Source organism: Monodon monoceros, unplaced genomic scaffold (assembly GCF_005190385.1).
Source record: "Monodon monoceros isolate NGI ecotype Baffin Bay Population unplaced genomic scaffold, NGI_Narwhal_1 Super_Scaffold_19, whole genome shotgun sequence".
NCBI lineage: Eukaryota > Metazoa > Chordata > Mammalia > Artiodactyla > Monodontidae > Monodon > Monodon monoceros.
The window spans coordinates 62,739,170-62,753,320 of record NW_021703775.1 but is presented as its reverse complement, the minus strand read 5'-3'; the positions used below and the strand labels follow the sequence as shown (position 1 = coordinate 62,753,320).

The following is a 14,151-nucleotide window of genomic DNA, read 5'->3' as shown; positions in this document are numbered from 1 at the left end:
CTGTATTGGACATTGTTTTTTACTTAAATCATTTGAGAATTACTGTGCTAGATTTGTTGTTGCTAGTTTAGTTTTCATTTGACATGTTAGTGCATAGAAATTAGGCAGCAGTTAACAGTGAATTTGTTGCCTTGCCAGTTGACTGGATGTCCTGAGGTTTTGTGAATACTGTAACAAATTATGCTAAATGTATTAAGTACGTTCATAGTATTAAATGTTCATGTTTTTAGCTAATTTTTCTAGTGTAATTATTATGGTTTGAATAGTTCTTGATGCCTTATTGGGTTTCTTTTGCAAGTTTTTATTTTATTTAAAATACTTCTGTAGGTACAATCACATCTAGCAGTCCTACTGCCCAACCAGCTGAGGTGCTTTTGCAGGCCACACCACCCCATAGAAGAGCTCGCTCTGCTGCTTGGTCCTACATCTTTCTGCCAGAGGAGGCTTGGTGCGACCTTACCATTCACCTTCCTGCAGCAGTGCTTCTTAAAGAGATACATATCCAACCTCACCTTGCATCTCTTGCAAGTGAGTAATATTTTTTGTAAAGATCCATCATGAAAATGAACTATAATTTAGAAGCATTTAAAAAATGAGAAGAATACTTAGCAAACAGTGATTAACTTAGATACAATTTCCAGATTGCTTAATTTTGAACAGTTTTAATATAATATTTAACACTACCACCAAATCATTTCCCATCAAATGAATTGACATGGCTATTCCCCTGAAACAAATAGAGTGTGTGATGAAATTTAAACAAATATATTCTAGCTATATGTTATTTTGCCTTTCCTCTTCCCTCAAATTTATGAAGCTATCTATATAGCATTAAGATAAAATGAGTTAGTTTATACAGCTGTAGACAGCAGTCTTAGTTTTTCTAGGTAGTCCTCAGTCCTAGCTCTGTAATGTGAAATTAGCATAGATTCCCCTTCCCATTGTAAGGTAATTACATCTGCCTTAATACTTTGAGTGTGATATTTTGAATATTTATGATCTTTAGATTTTTAATATTTTGAGTATCATTCATTTGATGCATTTTCATTGAATACATTTTGTTGTGACTTTGCAACGTTAAATAATTGAAAAGAATTTTTAGAAAACAAGTTGTACATTAAAAGGAGCAGGAACTCCTTTAAGTATTCATGAAGGAATATGAAGTACTATTTTAAGTTTATGAGGGTCCCCAGATTCTTTCAATATAAATATAATAATTTGTACAGAATTGTTGAAGTTGTCACAGTCATTTATCTTCATTGATTGATTCTCATTGCTATCATATGTCACTCAGTAATTTAATGAAGAACTATAGGGAATTTTGTAGACACCTGGCATATTTGGAAGAATCAATTTTTCCACTTATTTGCAAGATTAGATTATTATACTCTAATACAGTTATGGAATCCACATGTTAGATAAAAATAGATATAATGAAATGAATAAAATGGCAGAAGAAAAATAGACTAATGCACAGTGTTTTAGCAGGTCAAAAATAACTATATTACATGGCAAAATATAAGTCAGTGTAAGACTTAGGGGGATAATCTAAGATGAGGAGGAAGCTCCTTTTATTCAGAAGGAGAAAGTGGTTCATGTGGAATGGTGGCTTTGGAGTGTAGCTAGAATTTGCACATAGGAGTTGGGACAGGAAGGATGTTACAATGGAGAACTCTGTACATTATGAAAAATCAGTAGGTTAGGTGTTCTCCAATACAAGTGTGATTAGTAATTTTGGTTTTGGATTGGAGCAGAAACTGAAGATATAGTGTGTTTCAGTGGAAATAACATAGCCTTTAGAATCAAACATGGGCTTGAATATAAAATGTGTCCTTTGTTCATTTGGGGGTTTGAATTATTTAATCTCTTTGTCAGTTTGTATTGACAGATTCAAAGAGATTAAATAATGTGGATAATACTTATCTCAAAAGGTAAGATTAAATTTAAAAATTGATGTGACTTGTCTAGTTCTCAGTGTAAACCAGGGGTGTAATTGGCATATAATAAAAGTTACTTCCTAATTTTACAGTTGAAATTAAAGTCAAAGTTCAAAGGTTGTTTTAGTTGATAGATAAATTTATTATATGGGCTTCCATGTTTGTGAGAAAGAAATTTTCCCATAACAGCTGCCAGTTATTACTTCATTGGGCCTCCTTAAATTTTAGCAGGAAATGGTTTTATTTTTAAGTATTCTGGATGTTTGTTTAAATTTTGAAAGGCAAAAACAGATTAGAGGCAAAAGCAATTTCTAAATTCAACTGTGTTTAAAATCATAGCAATATGGTAGTAGTGAAATAATGAGTTTGTGAAAAAGTATTTTTTAAGTTACATTCCTCCCAATTTACAACAGTAAACCATAGCATATTAATCACCATATTGTTGGTGATAATTCTGAGTAAAGTAGAAATAATAGAGTAAGTAATTGCCTATTTTTCTTTTCTTGGAGCGAATTAAGTACATGTGGATTGCATATCTTCAGTTACTCTTTTTTAGGTTAATGTTAGAATTTTTTAAATACAATTTTTATTATACTGTGAATTTCATATAATAGCTGTAAAATCAATTATGGTGAAAGTCAGTGACAAAGTATGACTTGGTGTATACATTTTCTTTTTATGAGTTCATAATGAATATAACTGAAAGCTGTTTTACTGGGATTGCCACTAAAATATGAACTCTGGTTTACTTTTCCTTTAGTAATTGCTCAATTTTCTCTTCCTGTAGCCTGCCCATCCTCAGTGTCTGTTGAAGTAAGTGCAGATGGGGTAAATATGCTACCATTATCCACTCCTGTTGTCACAAGTGGTCTCACCTACATAAAAATTCAGCTTGTAAAAGCTGAAGTAGCTTCTGCTGTCTGCCTTAGACTTCATCGTCCACGAGATGCCAGCACATTAGGCCTTTCACAAATTAAATTACTGGGCCTCACTGCTTTTGGTACCACTTCTTCAGCAACAGTTAATAATCCTTTTCTTCCATCTGAAGATCAGGTATCCAAAACAAGGTATGTGGTTTCTCATTCTTAAAAAAAACTTTCTGTGCTTTTCATAAAATTGTTTATACTGTGTTTTTGTTTTTTTTTTTTAAGAGTTTAGGAAATTCTTTGTTCCATAGGTATCTAAATAATATCATAATTTTATTAAGTGTCATAAAGAATAATTCTATAGAAGCAAAACCTTGAGGCTGGTTAAAATTGAGATTTATGTGTGTTTAATCCTTGGGATGATCCACAATGTGGTATATGTGGGTGTGGGTTCCAGTTCTTTGGATTGTAGTCTTATGTAAGCATTTCCAAATGCCTATCCCCAAGAATACATCTGAAGCATACAAATTGATCATATAGATAGGCACCTAGCCCTATATGGTCATTCCTAAGTTGCCAGTCTGCAGAGGGTTAGATTTGAACCATACAAACTGACCAAACAAAGAAGGACCTGAATATATCCTTTAATTTACATTCTTCTGGTAACGTTTGATGGTTGAAAATTTTATAGATTGTCTTAATATAAGTTTTACCTGACAAAAAAATTTAGGATTTCTTTTTTATTTTTGAGCTGCCAAGACTTCACAGTTTTGCAATTCTATGATCCTTTGCAGTTTATATTCATGCATATAAATATATGTATATACAAAAACATTTCCTGACTAATTAAATAAAAAGGAAGTTCATGATTCCTAAATGCTACTAGCACTTAAGTATTTTTTTATGTTATAGGGGAAACTTACAGTGTGTTTAATTCTTTATTGATGTTACAGTATTCTAAAAGTATTTTTTAACGTAGATTGGTGCTACTTACGAAATACAACATGCTGATCTTTTCGTTTTTTTCTTTCTTTTTTTTCTGCTTTATAAGTCACAAGGAATTTTTTTTTTTAATACATATCCTCTCCTTGTTTTTTATTTAGATTCTTTTCCCGTGTAGGTCATTACAGAGTATTGAGCAGAGTTCCCTTGCTATACAGCAGGTTCTTATTAGTTATCTATTTTATATATAGTAGTGTATATATGTCAATCCCAATCTCCCAATTTATCCCTCCCCCAGCTTACCCCCTGGGAACCATAAGTTTGTTTTCTACATCCATGACTCTACTTATGTTTTGTGAATAAGTTCATTTGTACCCCTTTTTTTTAGACTCCACATATAAGCGATATTGTATGATATTTGTCTTTCCGTGTCAGACTTACTTCACTCAGTATGGCAATCTTTAGGTCCATCCACAACATGCTGATCTTTGAGAAGTTTTGTTTTACCCCTGAAGTAATTTAAGCTACTTAAATTTACCCGTATAGGCCATTTTGTGTTGTGTATTGCAGTATTGGATGGTTACGGTTATTACATCATTGCCTTACTCACATAAGTGATCTGGAAGGAATGATGGCAAGTGCAGCTGCACCTACTGCTAATCTGCTACAGACTTGTGCTGCCTTACTGATGTCTCCATACTGTGGAATGCATTCACCCAACATTGAGGTTGTGCTTGTAAAGATAGGACTGCAGTCCACTAGAATTGGCCTGAAGCTTATAGACATTCTTCTGAGAAATTGTGCAGCATCAGGCAGTGATCCTACAGGTGACAATTTTGATATTTTAATTTTTACATATCTGCAAAATAATGACAGTTGAACTATGTGATATTTGTGATTAATTCTGTTTCTGAAATTAACTTCCATTATGGCTTCATTATTTTTGGAGTTTTGTTTTTGTTGTTGAAATTTACAGAAGTTATTTTTAATGAATAATTTAAGATTAGCTTGAGCAAATCTTCTCATCCCATTTGCTTATTTAGCAAATTTTTCCTTTTGATTCTTTGTTGCAAGATTTGAATAGCCCTTTACTTTTTGGAAGACTGAATGGACTCTCTTCTGACTCTACGATAGATATTCTTTACCAGCTTGGGACAACTCAGGATCCTGGAACAAAAGACAGGTAGGTATGTGGTGATCTCAGTTTTCATATGAGGACACACATACACACAATCACATGTAGTGAATGTTACTTGGAATGCTTTATTTTTCTTTTTTTAAATTAATTAGTTTATTTACTTTTGGCTGCGTTGGGTCTTCATTGCTGCTCGTGGGCTTTCTCTAGTTGCAGCGAGTGGGGGCTGTTCTTCATTGTGTTGCATGGGCTTCTCATTGTGGTGGCTTCTCATTGCAGAGCACGGGCTTCAGTAGTTGTGGCACGCGGGCTGAGTAGTTGTGGCTCGCGGGCTCTAGAGCACAGGCTCAGTAGTTGTGGTGCATAGGCTTAGCTGCTCCGCAGCATGTGGGATCTTCCCAGACTAGGGCTCAAACCCGTGTCCCCTGCATTGGCAGGTGGATTCTTAACTAGTGCACCACTGGCAAGTCCTGGAATGCTTTCTTTTTAGATCTTTTCGTAAAAGTTAAGCTTAGGTATTACTAAACATGTAGAAATATAGGAATATTGTGTCCATATTAGGTACTTGGAGTATTTTGTTAATAGTAATAATGTTTGTTTTTATTGATTACTTATTGCTATTGATTATATTATTCACAGACAACTTTTCATATACTCCTTACCCTCTTTCTCCTGCTTCCTACCACAAAATGAAACACTGTCATACCAAGTAAATAATATCTGAATGTTTCACCTAAATGTTTAGTGATCTTTCGTTATAGGTAATTTTAGATGAGTTTTACTAGTGTAGATCTTCCTTGATGTCTTTTACCTCCAAATTGATAGGGACTCCAAGTAATTTTGAAAAATGTTTTAGTTGATAAATTTTTGAATGATACTTTGGCATTCTCTGGTTTTATGTATATCATCTGTATCTGGAGAACATATTTATAGAGTGTGTGATTCTATAAATAATATAAATTATCTTCATACTAGAGATTGTTTCCTGAGTTAATATCCTTTGAAGTATATTGAATATTTTATATCCAATTAATATTCTTTAATATTGTTATTAGTTTGTGTTTAAAATGAAATCATTTGGTATGTTATTAAATGTCTTACTTCATAAATTATTAACAGATTATTTTTTGTGGGTGCTTACTCATTTTATAGCTATTTACCAAGTAGTTGCTATATGCTTGACATTGTGCTAATACTAGAGAGGTAAAGTTTATTGAGTCCAGCTTGTGCCCTCAGGACTGAGAAGACAGAGCAGTGTCACTCATAAGGGAAGATTTATGAAGGTCAGACTTAAGGGTATGAATTAGAGTGCCAGACAGTGAAGGCATCTCGGAAAAATTGCTACTTAATCTCTGGTAATGTAATAGCTTTCACTTAGTTTAGGCTCATTGCTTTCAGGTTCTCTGGATTAAAAATATTTAAAGAACATATTGAACAAAGTATAATTAGTTTCAGCAGGATAACTTTAAAATATTAAATAGGCTGACTTCCTTTCCATTAAACTTTTTGCTTTATATAAACTATGTGATACCTGTATTATATTTAAAAATATACTGGAGTATTTTTGACAAAGTAAATACGAATTTATGTCAATTCATAATTGTTAATAGGATTTAAAAATACATTAAAAATATGTGCTAAATATTTTTCTAGAATAGGTTTCTTTAAATCTCTTGTGATTATTTAAAAAAATTTTTATCATAAGAAGAAAATTGCATTTAAGATTATTTTCTTAGCATTAATGCAAATGTAAATATTTCAGAATGTTTCAGAACTAACATTAATGACAAGATTGTTGGCTGCTTTTTTTCTAGAAAATGTTACTCTTCTGTAATTGCCTCATCTCCCTTCTTTTTCTATGACTTGTCCTTATGTCCTGTCATATGAAATTTAAAGCATCTTACCCTTCAGTCCTTCAAGGTAGAGAGAGGGATTAAGTAGTATTATATGCGTTCCAATTCCCATTTCTTTTACCCTGAAGCAGAGAATCTTGTGCTCTAAACTAGACATTTAAAAGTAAACAAAAACAAAGATAAATACAGTGTTTTAAGAACTTGACAATAAGTCTCACCTCCCACCCCCCCCAAAATACAAACTCCGAAGCATTACTGCTTTAAAAAGCCTTTTGCTTTCATTTTGTGGTCTCCAGCTCTAGGGGATTGAGTGTAGAGTGGCACTTGAAAAAGAACATATGTTGGGGCTATTCTGTTGTCAGAGTCAAAGAGGGTGGGTGGCTACTACTAGTATTTAATGCTTGGGGGCCAGAGTTGTGAAACATTTCATGCTGTATTGCATGAAATTCTGCCCAATGAAGAACTGGCCCCAGATCACTGCTCTGTGGTATGTGGATTTGTTACAAGGTGAGTGAAAATTTAGAGGACAGAGTGAGTTTTTTTAAGCTGTGTATCCTGTAATTCTAGATATTTATATATTCTGTCATAAATGAGGTAAGAATCAATGATTATTTGCTGAATTAGACTTGAGTTATCTCAAACATTTTCATTGCTTAAGGTTGGTAGGGTTTTGGAAAATTAGAGTTACTATGACCTTACTGATTGTATAATTCCTTTTCCCTCCTATTTTATTGATATATTAAAACTATTGAGAAAAATCAGTATATTATTCCTATAAATACATTGCTTACATGCAGTGGTGGTATTTATCTGTATTAAGTGTCAGCTGGAGTATAATTGGTTATTCAAATTCATCTTCTTCTTTTAAGAATTCAGGCCTTGTTAAAATGGGTCAGTGATTCTGCAAGAGTGGCTGCTATGAAAAGAAGTGGCAGGATGAGCTACATGTGTCCTAACTCTTCAACAATAGAGTATGGTCTTTTGATGCCATCTCCTTCTCACTTGCACTGTGTAGCAGCAATTCTGTGGCACAGTTATGAGCTGCTGGTAGAGTATGATTTACCAGCACTGCTAGACCGAGAGCTCTTTGAGTAAGTATGATTTGTGAAATTCTCTTTTCCCCCAGTACTAGATCACTTTAGATTTTTACTTGATGAAACAGCATTTTACATTTTTATTTATATAAAAATAATACTTCAAAAAGTACTAGTTAAGTATAATCAGTATAAGTTCGAAATGAGATGCTACACAAATTTAATTAATTTATCTTCAAGTTTTAAGAAGCTACATTAGTGTCATTGCTGCTTTTCCCACCTAAAATTGGAATGTTTAATATATTCTCCTGCAGGTCATAATGTTTATTCTCATCTGCAAATTTACCTGCCAGATTCTTTTATCTTTAATATGCAACTTTGGAGGGAAAGTGTAGCTAGAAATTTTGAGAGACAACTTTAGACAGTTTTTACAATTGGTTGTTTTTACTTTTTTTTAGATGGCTGTTTATGATTGCTCTTTTGACAAGTAGTTTCCACTTAACCCACATTTCTTCACCATACTCAGTTAAGGCTTTGTTGAGCTGACTGCCTAATAACTGCTAAGTCTATAGCAAAATATAATAATTTATTTCTGAAGAGTTCCATGACTCTTAAAAGGTTGGCTTTTTGTGCTCTAGTTTGTCATTTTCATATTTGGTCCTAACAGTTGGCATAATCCATGACTTATTAGTGAAACTTGCTAACAGTTTTCATTTTGCAGATATGAATTAAAGCCATTAATAATGTCAAATTCAGTCTAGACATTTCTTAGGTATAATTTTTTTAATTGTTTCTTTATGTCATTGTTTTGAGGTCACACAGAGAATGGTAGAACCATTTTGATATAGATCTCTTGGTTTTCTATACTCATTTTACACATCTAACTTCCAATATACTGAAGTACTTAATGATGTTTATCACAGTCTTCCTGAAACATTACAGTGTTGTTATATTGAACGTCAAACTATATAATTTTCATGAAAGTGATTTCTAGTAGAAATAATTGACAATGAGGTCATACTAAATATATGTATATATTGTTAACATGGTATCTTTTATTCCCTAGGTTACTTTTTAATTGGTCCATGTCTCTTTCCTGCAACATGGTTTTGAAGAAAGCTGTTGACAGTCTACTTTGCTCGATGTGCCACATACACCCAAGTTATTTTTCTTTGCTTATGGGCTGGATGGGAATTACCCCTCCTCCAATGCAGTGTCACCATGGACTGTCCATGACAGATGATAGCAAAAAGCAAGATCTTAGTTCATCTTTAACAGATGACTCTAAAAACGCACAAGCACCTCTTGCACTAACTGAATCACATTTGGCAACCCTTGCTTCCTCTTCTCAATCTCCAGAAGCTATCAAACAATTACTGGACTCAGGTTTGCCTTCTCTTCTTGTGAGGAGTCTGGCTAGTTTCTGTTTTAGCCACATTTCTTATTCTGAAAGCATTGCTCAATCAATAGATATTTCCCAGGACAAACTCAGGCGGCATCACGTTCCACAACAATGTAATAAGATGCCTATCACAGCAGACCTGGTTGCTCCTATTCTTAGGTTTTTGACAGAAGTTGGCAATAGCCATATTATGAAAGACTGGCTTGGTGGGTCTGAAGTCAATCCGCTGTGGACAGCGCTTCTGTTTTTATTGTGTCACTCTGGGTGCATTTCTGGAGGACATAATTTAGGTGCACAACAGGCCAGTGCAAGACCAGCTTCTCTTTCTTCAGCTGCTACAACAGGATTGACTACTCAACAGAGGACAGCAATTGAGAATGCAACTGTTGCATTCTTTCTGCAGTGCATTTCATGTCACCCTAATAATCAAAAGCTGATGGCCCAGGTAAGAGTAGAAAAACTGGCTTATGTTCCAGTGTCTTTTATTATTGTAACGTGCTGTCACGTGGCACTCTTGAAATTAGCTCAGAAAGGGTCAGGTAGTAAGGCCAGGTGATGGTGAGGTTTGGGGTTGGTTGCATTTAAGGATTGGAATTTAAACCATAATTAAAATTAAGTACTGATATCTCCTCCCTCCTCAGCTGTTACATAAATCAGTTATTCTTTCTGATGAATGATGGACAAATTCATGGAGATTCTAGCTAAAGATCATACATTCCTCCTTTTAAAAAACTGCCCCTAATCAAAGAACAACGCTTCAGGGACTTCCCTGGTGGTCCAGTGGCTAAGACTCCGTGCTCCCAATGCAGGGGGCCTGGGTTCGATCCCTGGCCAGGGAACTAGGTCCCACATGCTGCAACTAAGAGTTCGCATGCCACAACTAAGACCCGGCACAGCCAAATAAATACATAAATAAAAATATTAAAAACAAAAAAACAACGCTTCAGCTATTGGAACAGGATTGACCGCTTGAAGGTGGCCATCAGGTGCCTCACAGCATTGAGGCATTGCATTTTATAGTAACCGGATTGTTAGAGCTGTTGATTTGCTTCTAGTGAAGCAGACATTAGAATAAGTTTCAGATAGGAGACTCCTGACAAATCACATTAAAGGTATGAAAGATGATCTTATTGTATTAAGTCCACAGAGCCAAAAATCTTGAAAGCTGGAGTTATCTGGAGCATAATTCTAGTTGCTTTTTGCCAGTTTCTGCTGCTTTCTGTCTGTTGTGATCTTCAGCAAGTTGTTTAAACTGTAAAATGGAGATAGTAATACCTGCCTGTCAAAAGGTTTTCTTCTTTTGAGAGGATTAAATATGATAATGTATATGAAGTATCTAGCATAGAGCCTGTCTGAGACATGGTAGACACCAATAAATAGGAACCAGCTTCTATTTTTACCCCCTTATTTGATAGTGCTTATTCAGGTTAAACTATTAATGAAGGATGAGCTATCATAATTTTAGAATCTAGAAGGATGAGCTATCATAATTTTCAAAAAATACTGAATGATTTAACTTTAAGAAGAGGAAGGTACTTTGTTGCATAAAGTAATTAATTATTGGGAAACTGTATCTACTTAATGTGTCTAATTTGAAAGAAATGCTTAAATTACCAATTTTAACCAAGTCCTTGAATATGGACATTTCACAGTTTGGTTTGTGCCTGTGGGTAGTATGAAACTTTGTGTTCCGTTGTCTTCTGGCCTAATAATCATCACTTAGCTTTTTGTTAAGGCTTTGTTTTATATTTTTAATATATTTTTTCAAAATTTTTGTTGTATTGTAACCACATTGATATTGACTGAAGTTAAAATTAAGTTGGTTTTGCTGGGTATTTATTATGTGAAAACCCTGTAGTAGTAACTTCTCTCATCCACAGAAATTTGTATTTCACTTTTAACTTTTTGTCTACTTCCGTATAATCTTTAATTGCTGATTTGATGAATTCAAATACACTTATTAATCCACATTTTAAATTTCCTCTTTGTTCTTTAAAATACAAAGCTGCAGGTAAATACCTCATTTAACTTTTTAAATCTCTCACTTTGCCAGGTTCTCTGTGAACTATTTCAGACATCTCCTCAAAGAGGGAACCTTCCAACATCAGGGAACATTTCAGGGTTTGTACGTAGATTATTTTTGCAACTGATGTTAGAGGATGAGAAAGTGACAATGTTTCTTCAGTCTCCCTGCCCAGTGAGTATTTAACAATTAAATTAAATCTTTATGATGAGCTGTGTGTAAAAATATTTTATGTTTTCATGTCAGAGCTTTCAGTTATCTCTGTTCTAATTTCTAATGAAATGAAATGAAATTAGAAACCAGAGGTTGTGCTAGCAAAGTGAAACTAGCACAACCTTTATACTTAAGGATAGGACTTAAAAATCTCAGCTAACCCTCTCTGTCCAAAATAACCTAGTTGTAACTTGCCATGAATAGTATAATTTGATTTGGGGGGGGGTATTGACAGATTATTAGGTACAATAGAGCCAGTGCAAAGTATGATGAACAAATCGCATGGCAGACATGCCACATTTGAAGAAATATATAAAATAAACTCTTTACATTTTTGTATGCATTACTGAATTGTTTGTTTTTTTATGCTTCTGAAATTGTTATATAATGATATACATTTCAAAAAAAACCTTCTTAATTTCTTTTAAATTTATTTCCAGCTGTACAAGGGTAGAATTAATGCTACTAGCCATGTCATCCAGCATCCAATGTATGGAGCAGGCCACAAGTTCCGTACACTTCATTTGCCGGTCTCAACAACATTATCGGAAGTTCTTGACAGGGTGTCAGGCAAGTCACATTTAAATAATTGTGTTTCTTTAACTTTATGTTAGATGTATATAGGAATTTTATTATTTTTATAATTTTATTGCATTCACTCACTCACCAACCGTTTAATGACTAGAAAAGGTCAAGGTAGCTTCACATTTAGAAGCATGATGCAGTGGACAAAATGTACAATACATTCCAGCACCTGTAATTCTTTTGCTGTCATGTTTGTTATGTGTAGTAATGACAGAATGGGCAGTTGGAAATGTAGACAAGCTGTGGGAAGCCATTGATGGAATTTTCTCATGATAAACCATCAGGCTGTGTTTTGTGTTTTTTTTTTGTGGTACGTGGGCCTCTCACTGTTGTGGCCTCTCCCGTCGCGGAGCACAGGCTCCGGACGCGCAGGCTCAGCGGCCATGGCTCACGGGCCCAGCTGCTCCGCGGCATGTGGGATCTTCCCTGACCGGGGCACGAACCTGTGTCCCCTGCATCGACAGGCGGACTCTCAACCACTGCGCCACCAGGGAAACCCTGGGCTGTTTTATAGTAGATGAATTACAGTGTATTAGGTTGCATGACAGAATTCTAAGTAATAAACATTTACTAAATCTAGGGGAGAAATGAGTGGCCAGTAGGTAGAATCAGCTGGTGACCTTATTGTTTATAACAGTGAAGAAGGCAGAGAGCACGTTTCCCCTGTTTATCAAGAGCTCTCCAATGATACCTTTAAACAGGATATAAATTATTAAAGTTAAAGCATTTTTTTGAGGTAGAATACAAATTGACTGTGGTTAGTTTGGGTTTATTGCCTCTCAGAAATCCTAATCAGTGATGAATTCATTGAGCATCTGCTATGTGTAAACACAGTAATTTCTTCTAGGGATGTAAAAGTGAGCAGGACATATATTCTACCACTCAGAGTATTTATGATCTTTTGTATGTTGTCAGAATAAAAAATAAACTGAAAATTTTAAATGTTTGCATTTTAATTTAAATATAAGTCAGTGTGTTTCTATCTGTATACATTAGAGGGGGTACTTAAGTCTTTAAGCAACACTGATAACTGAAAGAAGTTAGGAGTATCCAGAAAAAAAACTGGCGCTATTTGTTAGTTGGAAATAGAAATCTAAACGTAGAATAAAACACTGAGTTGAAGTGATTTGGGAGTTGTTACCATACATACGTACATAGATGGTAAGTTAAACCACATGAACAGATATGATCACTTTGAGAAAATAATGTAGAAAAGGTTCTTTACCAGTTTTAGACACTGCATCTAACAGAAATGTGTGCATAAAATTATAATACTTTCCTACATTTTTACATGTTATACAGTAAAATGTTAGAATATATTATAAATGTGTAACAGTTTTTTCTTATTTGAAAATGTCCACCTTACCTGTTACAGCTAAACCTTTGTGAAAATTTGACTTTGCAAACTTTTTTCTAAATTTCAATTTTCTGAAACTGTGCCTTCTACATGATGAAGAAAAACTTTAAAATTAATTAATTGAAGGAAGGAAGTGGGGAAGAGTACTAAAATTCAATTTTTGAGATTTCATACATTAACTTGATAATGGAAAAGTATAGACATAGTACAAAATAATTGGAAATTTAACATTTTTATTTATCTTTAAATGAATACTATTTTCTAAAATGTCATGGTCTGTCATTTAGGATACTTAACAAAATAGTTCCCTTTATTAACTAAAAATTAACAAATAAAACTTATTGCTGTGGAAGAATAGTACATCCTAGTAAAAAGTCCAACAAAGTTATCCTGAGCAAATATCCGAAACTTCTAAGTGCTGAGTTTAACCTTTGTTTAGCAATGCTTTGGTACTTTAAGGTGTATTTGTGATATTTAGCCATATCTTAGGATATATTAACATGCGCATGTGTATTTTATTAACATGTATGAAAACAAGTAATCCAAAATTATTCAAGCCATAGTTTTACCCACTGCCTATAGCTTTCAACTATACTGCTTTCAAATAATAAAGGTTATGTGTCTTTTTTTTAAATTCTATTACTGTTTTTAAGCAATTTGATTATTATTATCATCAAATAATATACCTTGTAGTTATCTTCATGTTTCTTATGGTTTGAGTTTTTGGACATGAATCTGTGTGGGTGTATAAATTTCATCAAATTTGGAAATTTTTTGGCTATTAGTTTCTCAAATATATTCTGT

General features: G+C 33.9%; 1 protein-coding gene across 1 annotated transcript in view; it reads left to right on the top strand.

The window, feature by feature from the left end:
* The window catches only part of BIRC6 (baculoviral IAP repeat containing 6), a 268,208-nt gene that overhangs the window by 135,450 nt on the left and 118,607 nt on the right, over positions 1 to 14,151 (top strand). The window contains 8 exon segments of the mRNA XM_029231389.1: positions 328 to 528; positions 2,725 to 3,004; positions 4,316 to 4,572; positions 4,820 to 4,928; positions 7,603 to 7,824; positions 8,834 to 9,614; positions 11,223 to 11,366; positions 11,846 to 11,975. Of these exon segments, the coding sequence (XP_029087222.1) occupies positions 328 to 528; positions 2,725 to 3,004; positions 4,316 to 4,572; positions 4,820 to 4,928; positions 7,603 to 7,824; positions 8,834 to 9,614; positions 11,223 to 11,366; positions 11,846 to 11,975 (2,124 nt within the window).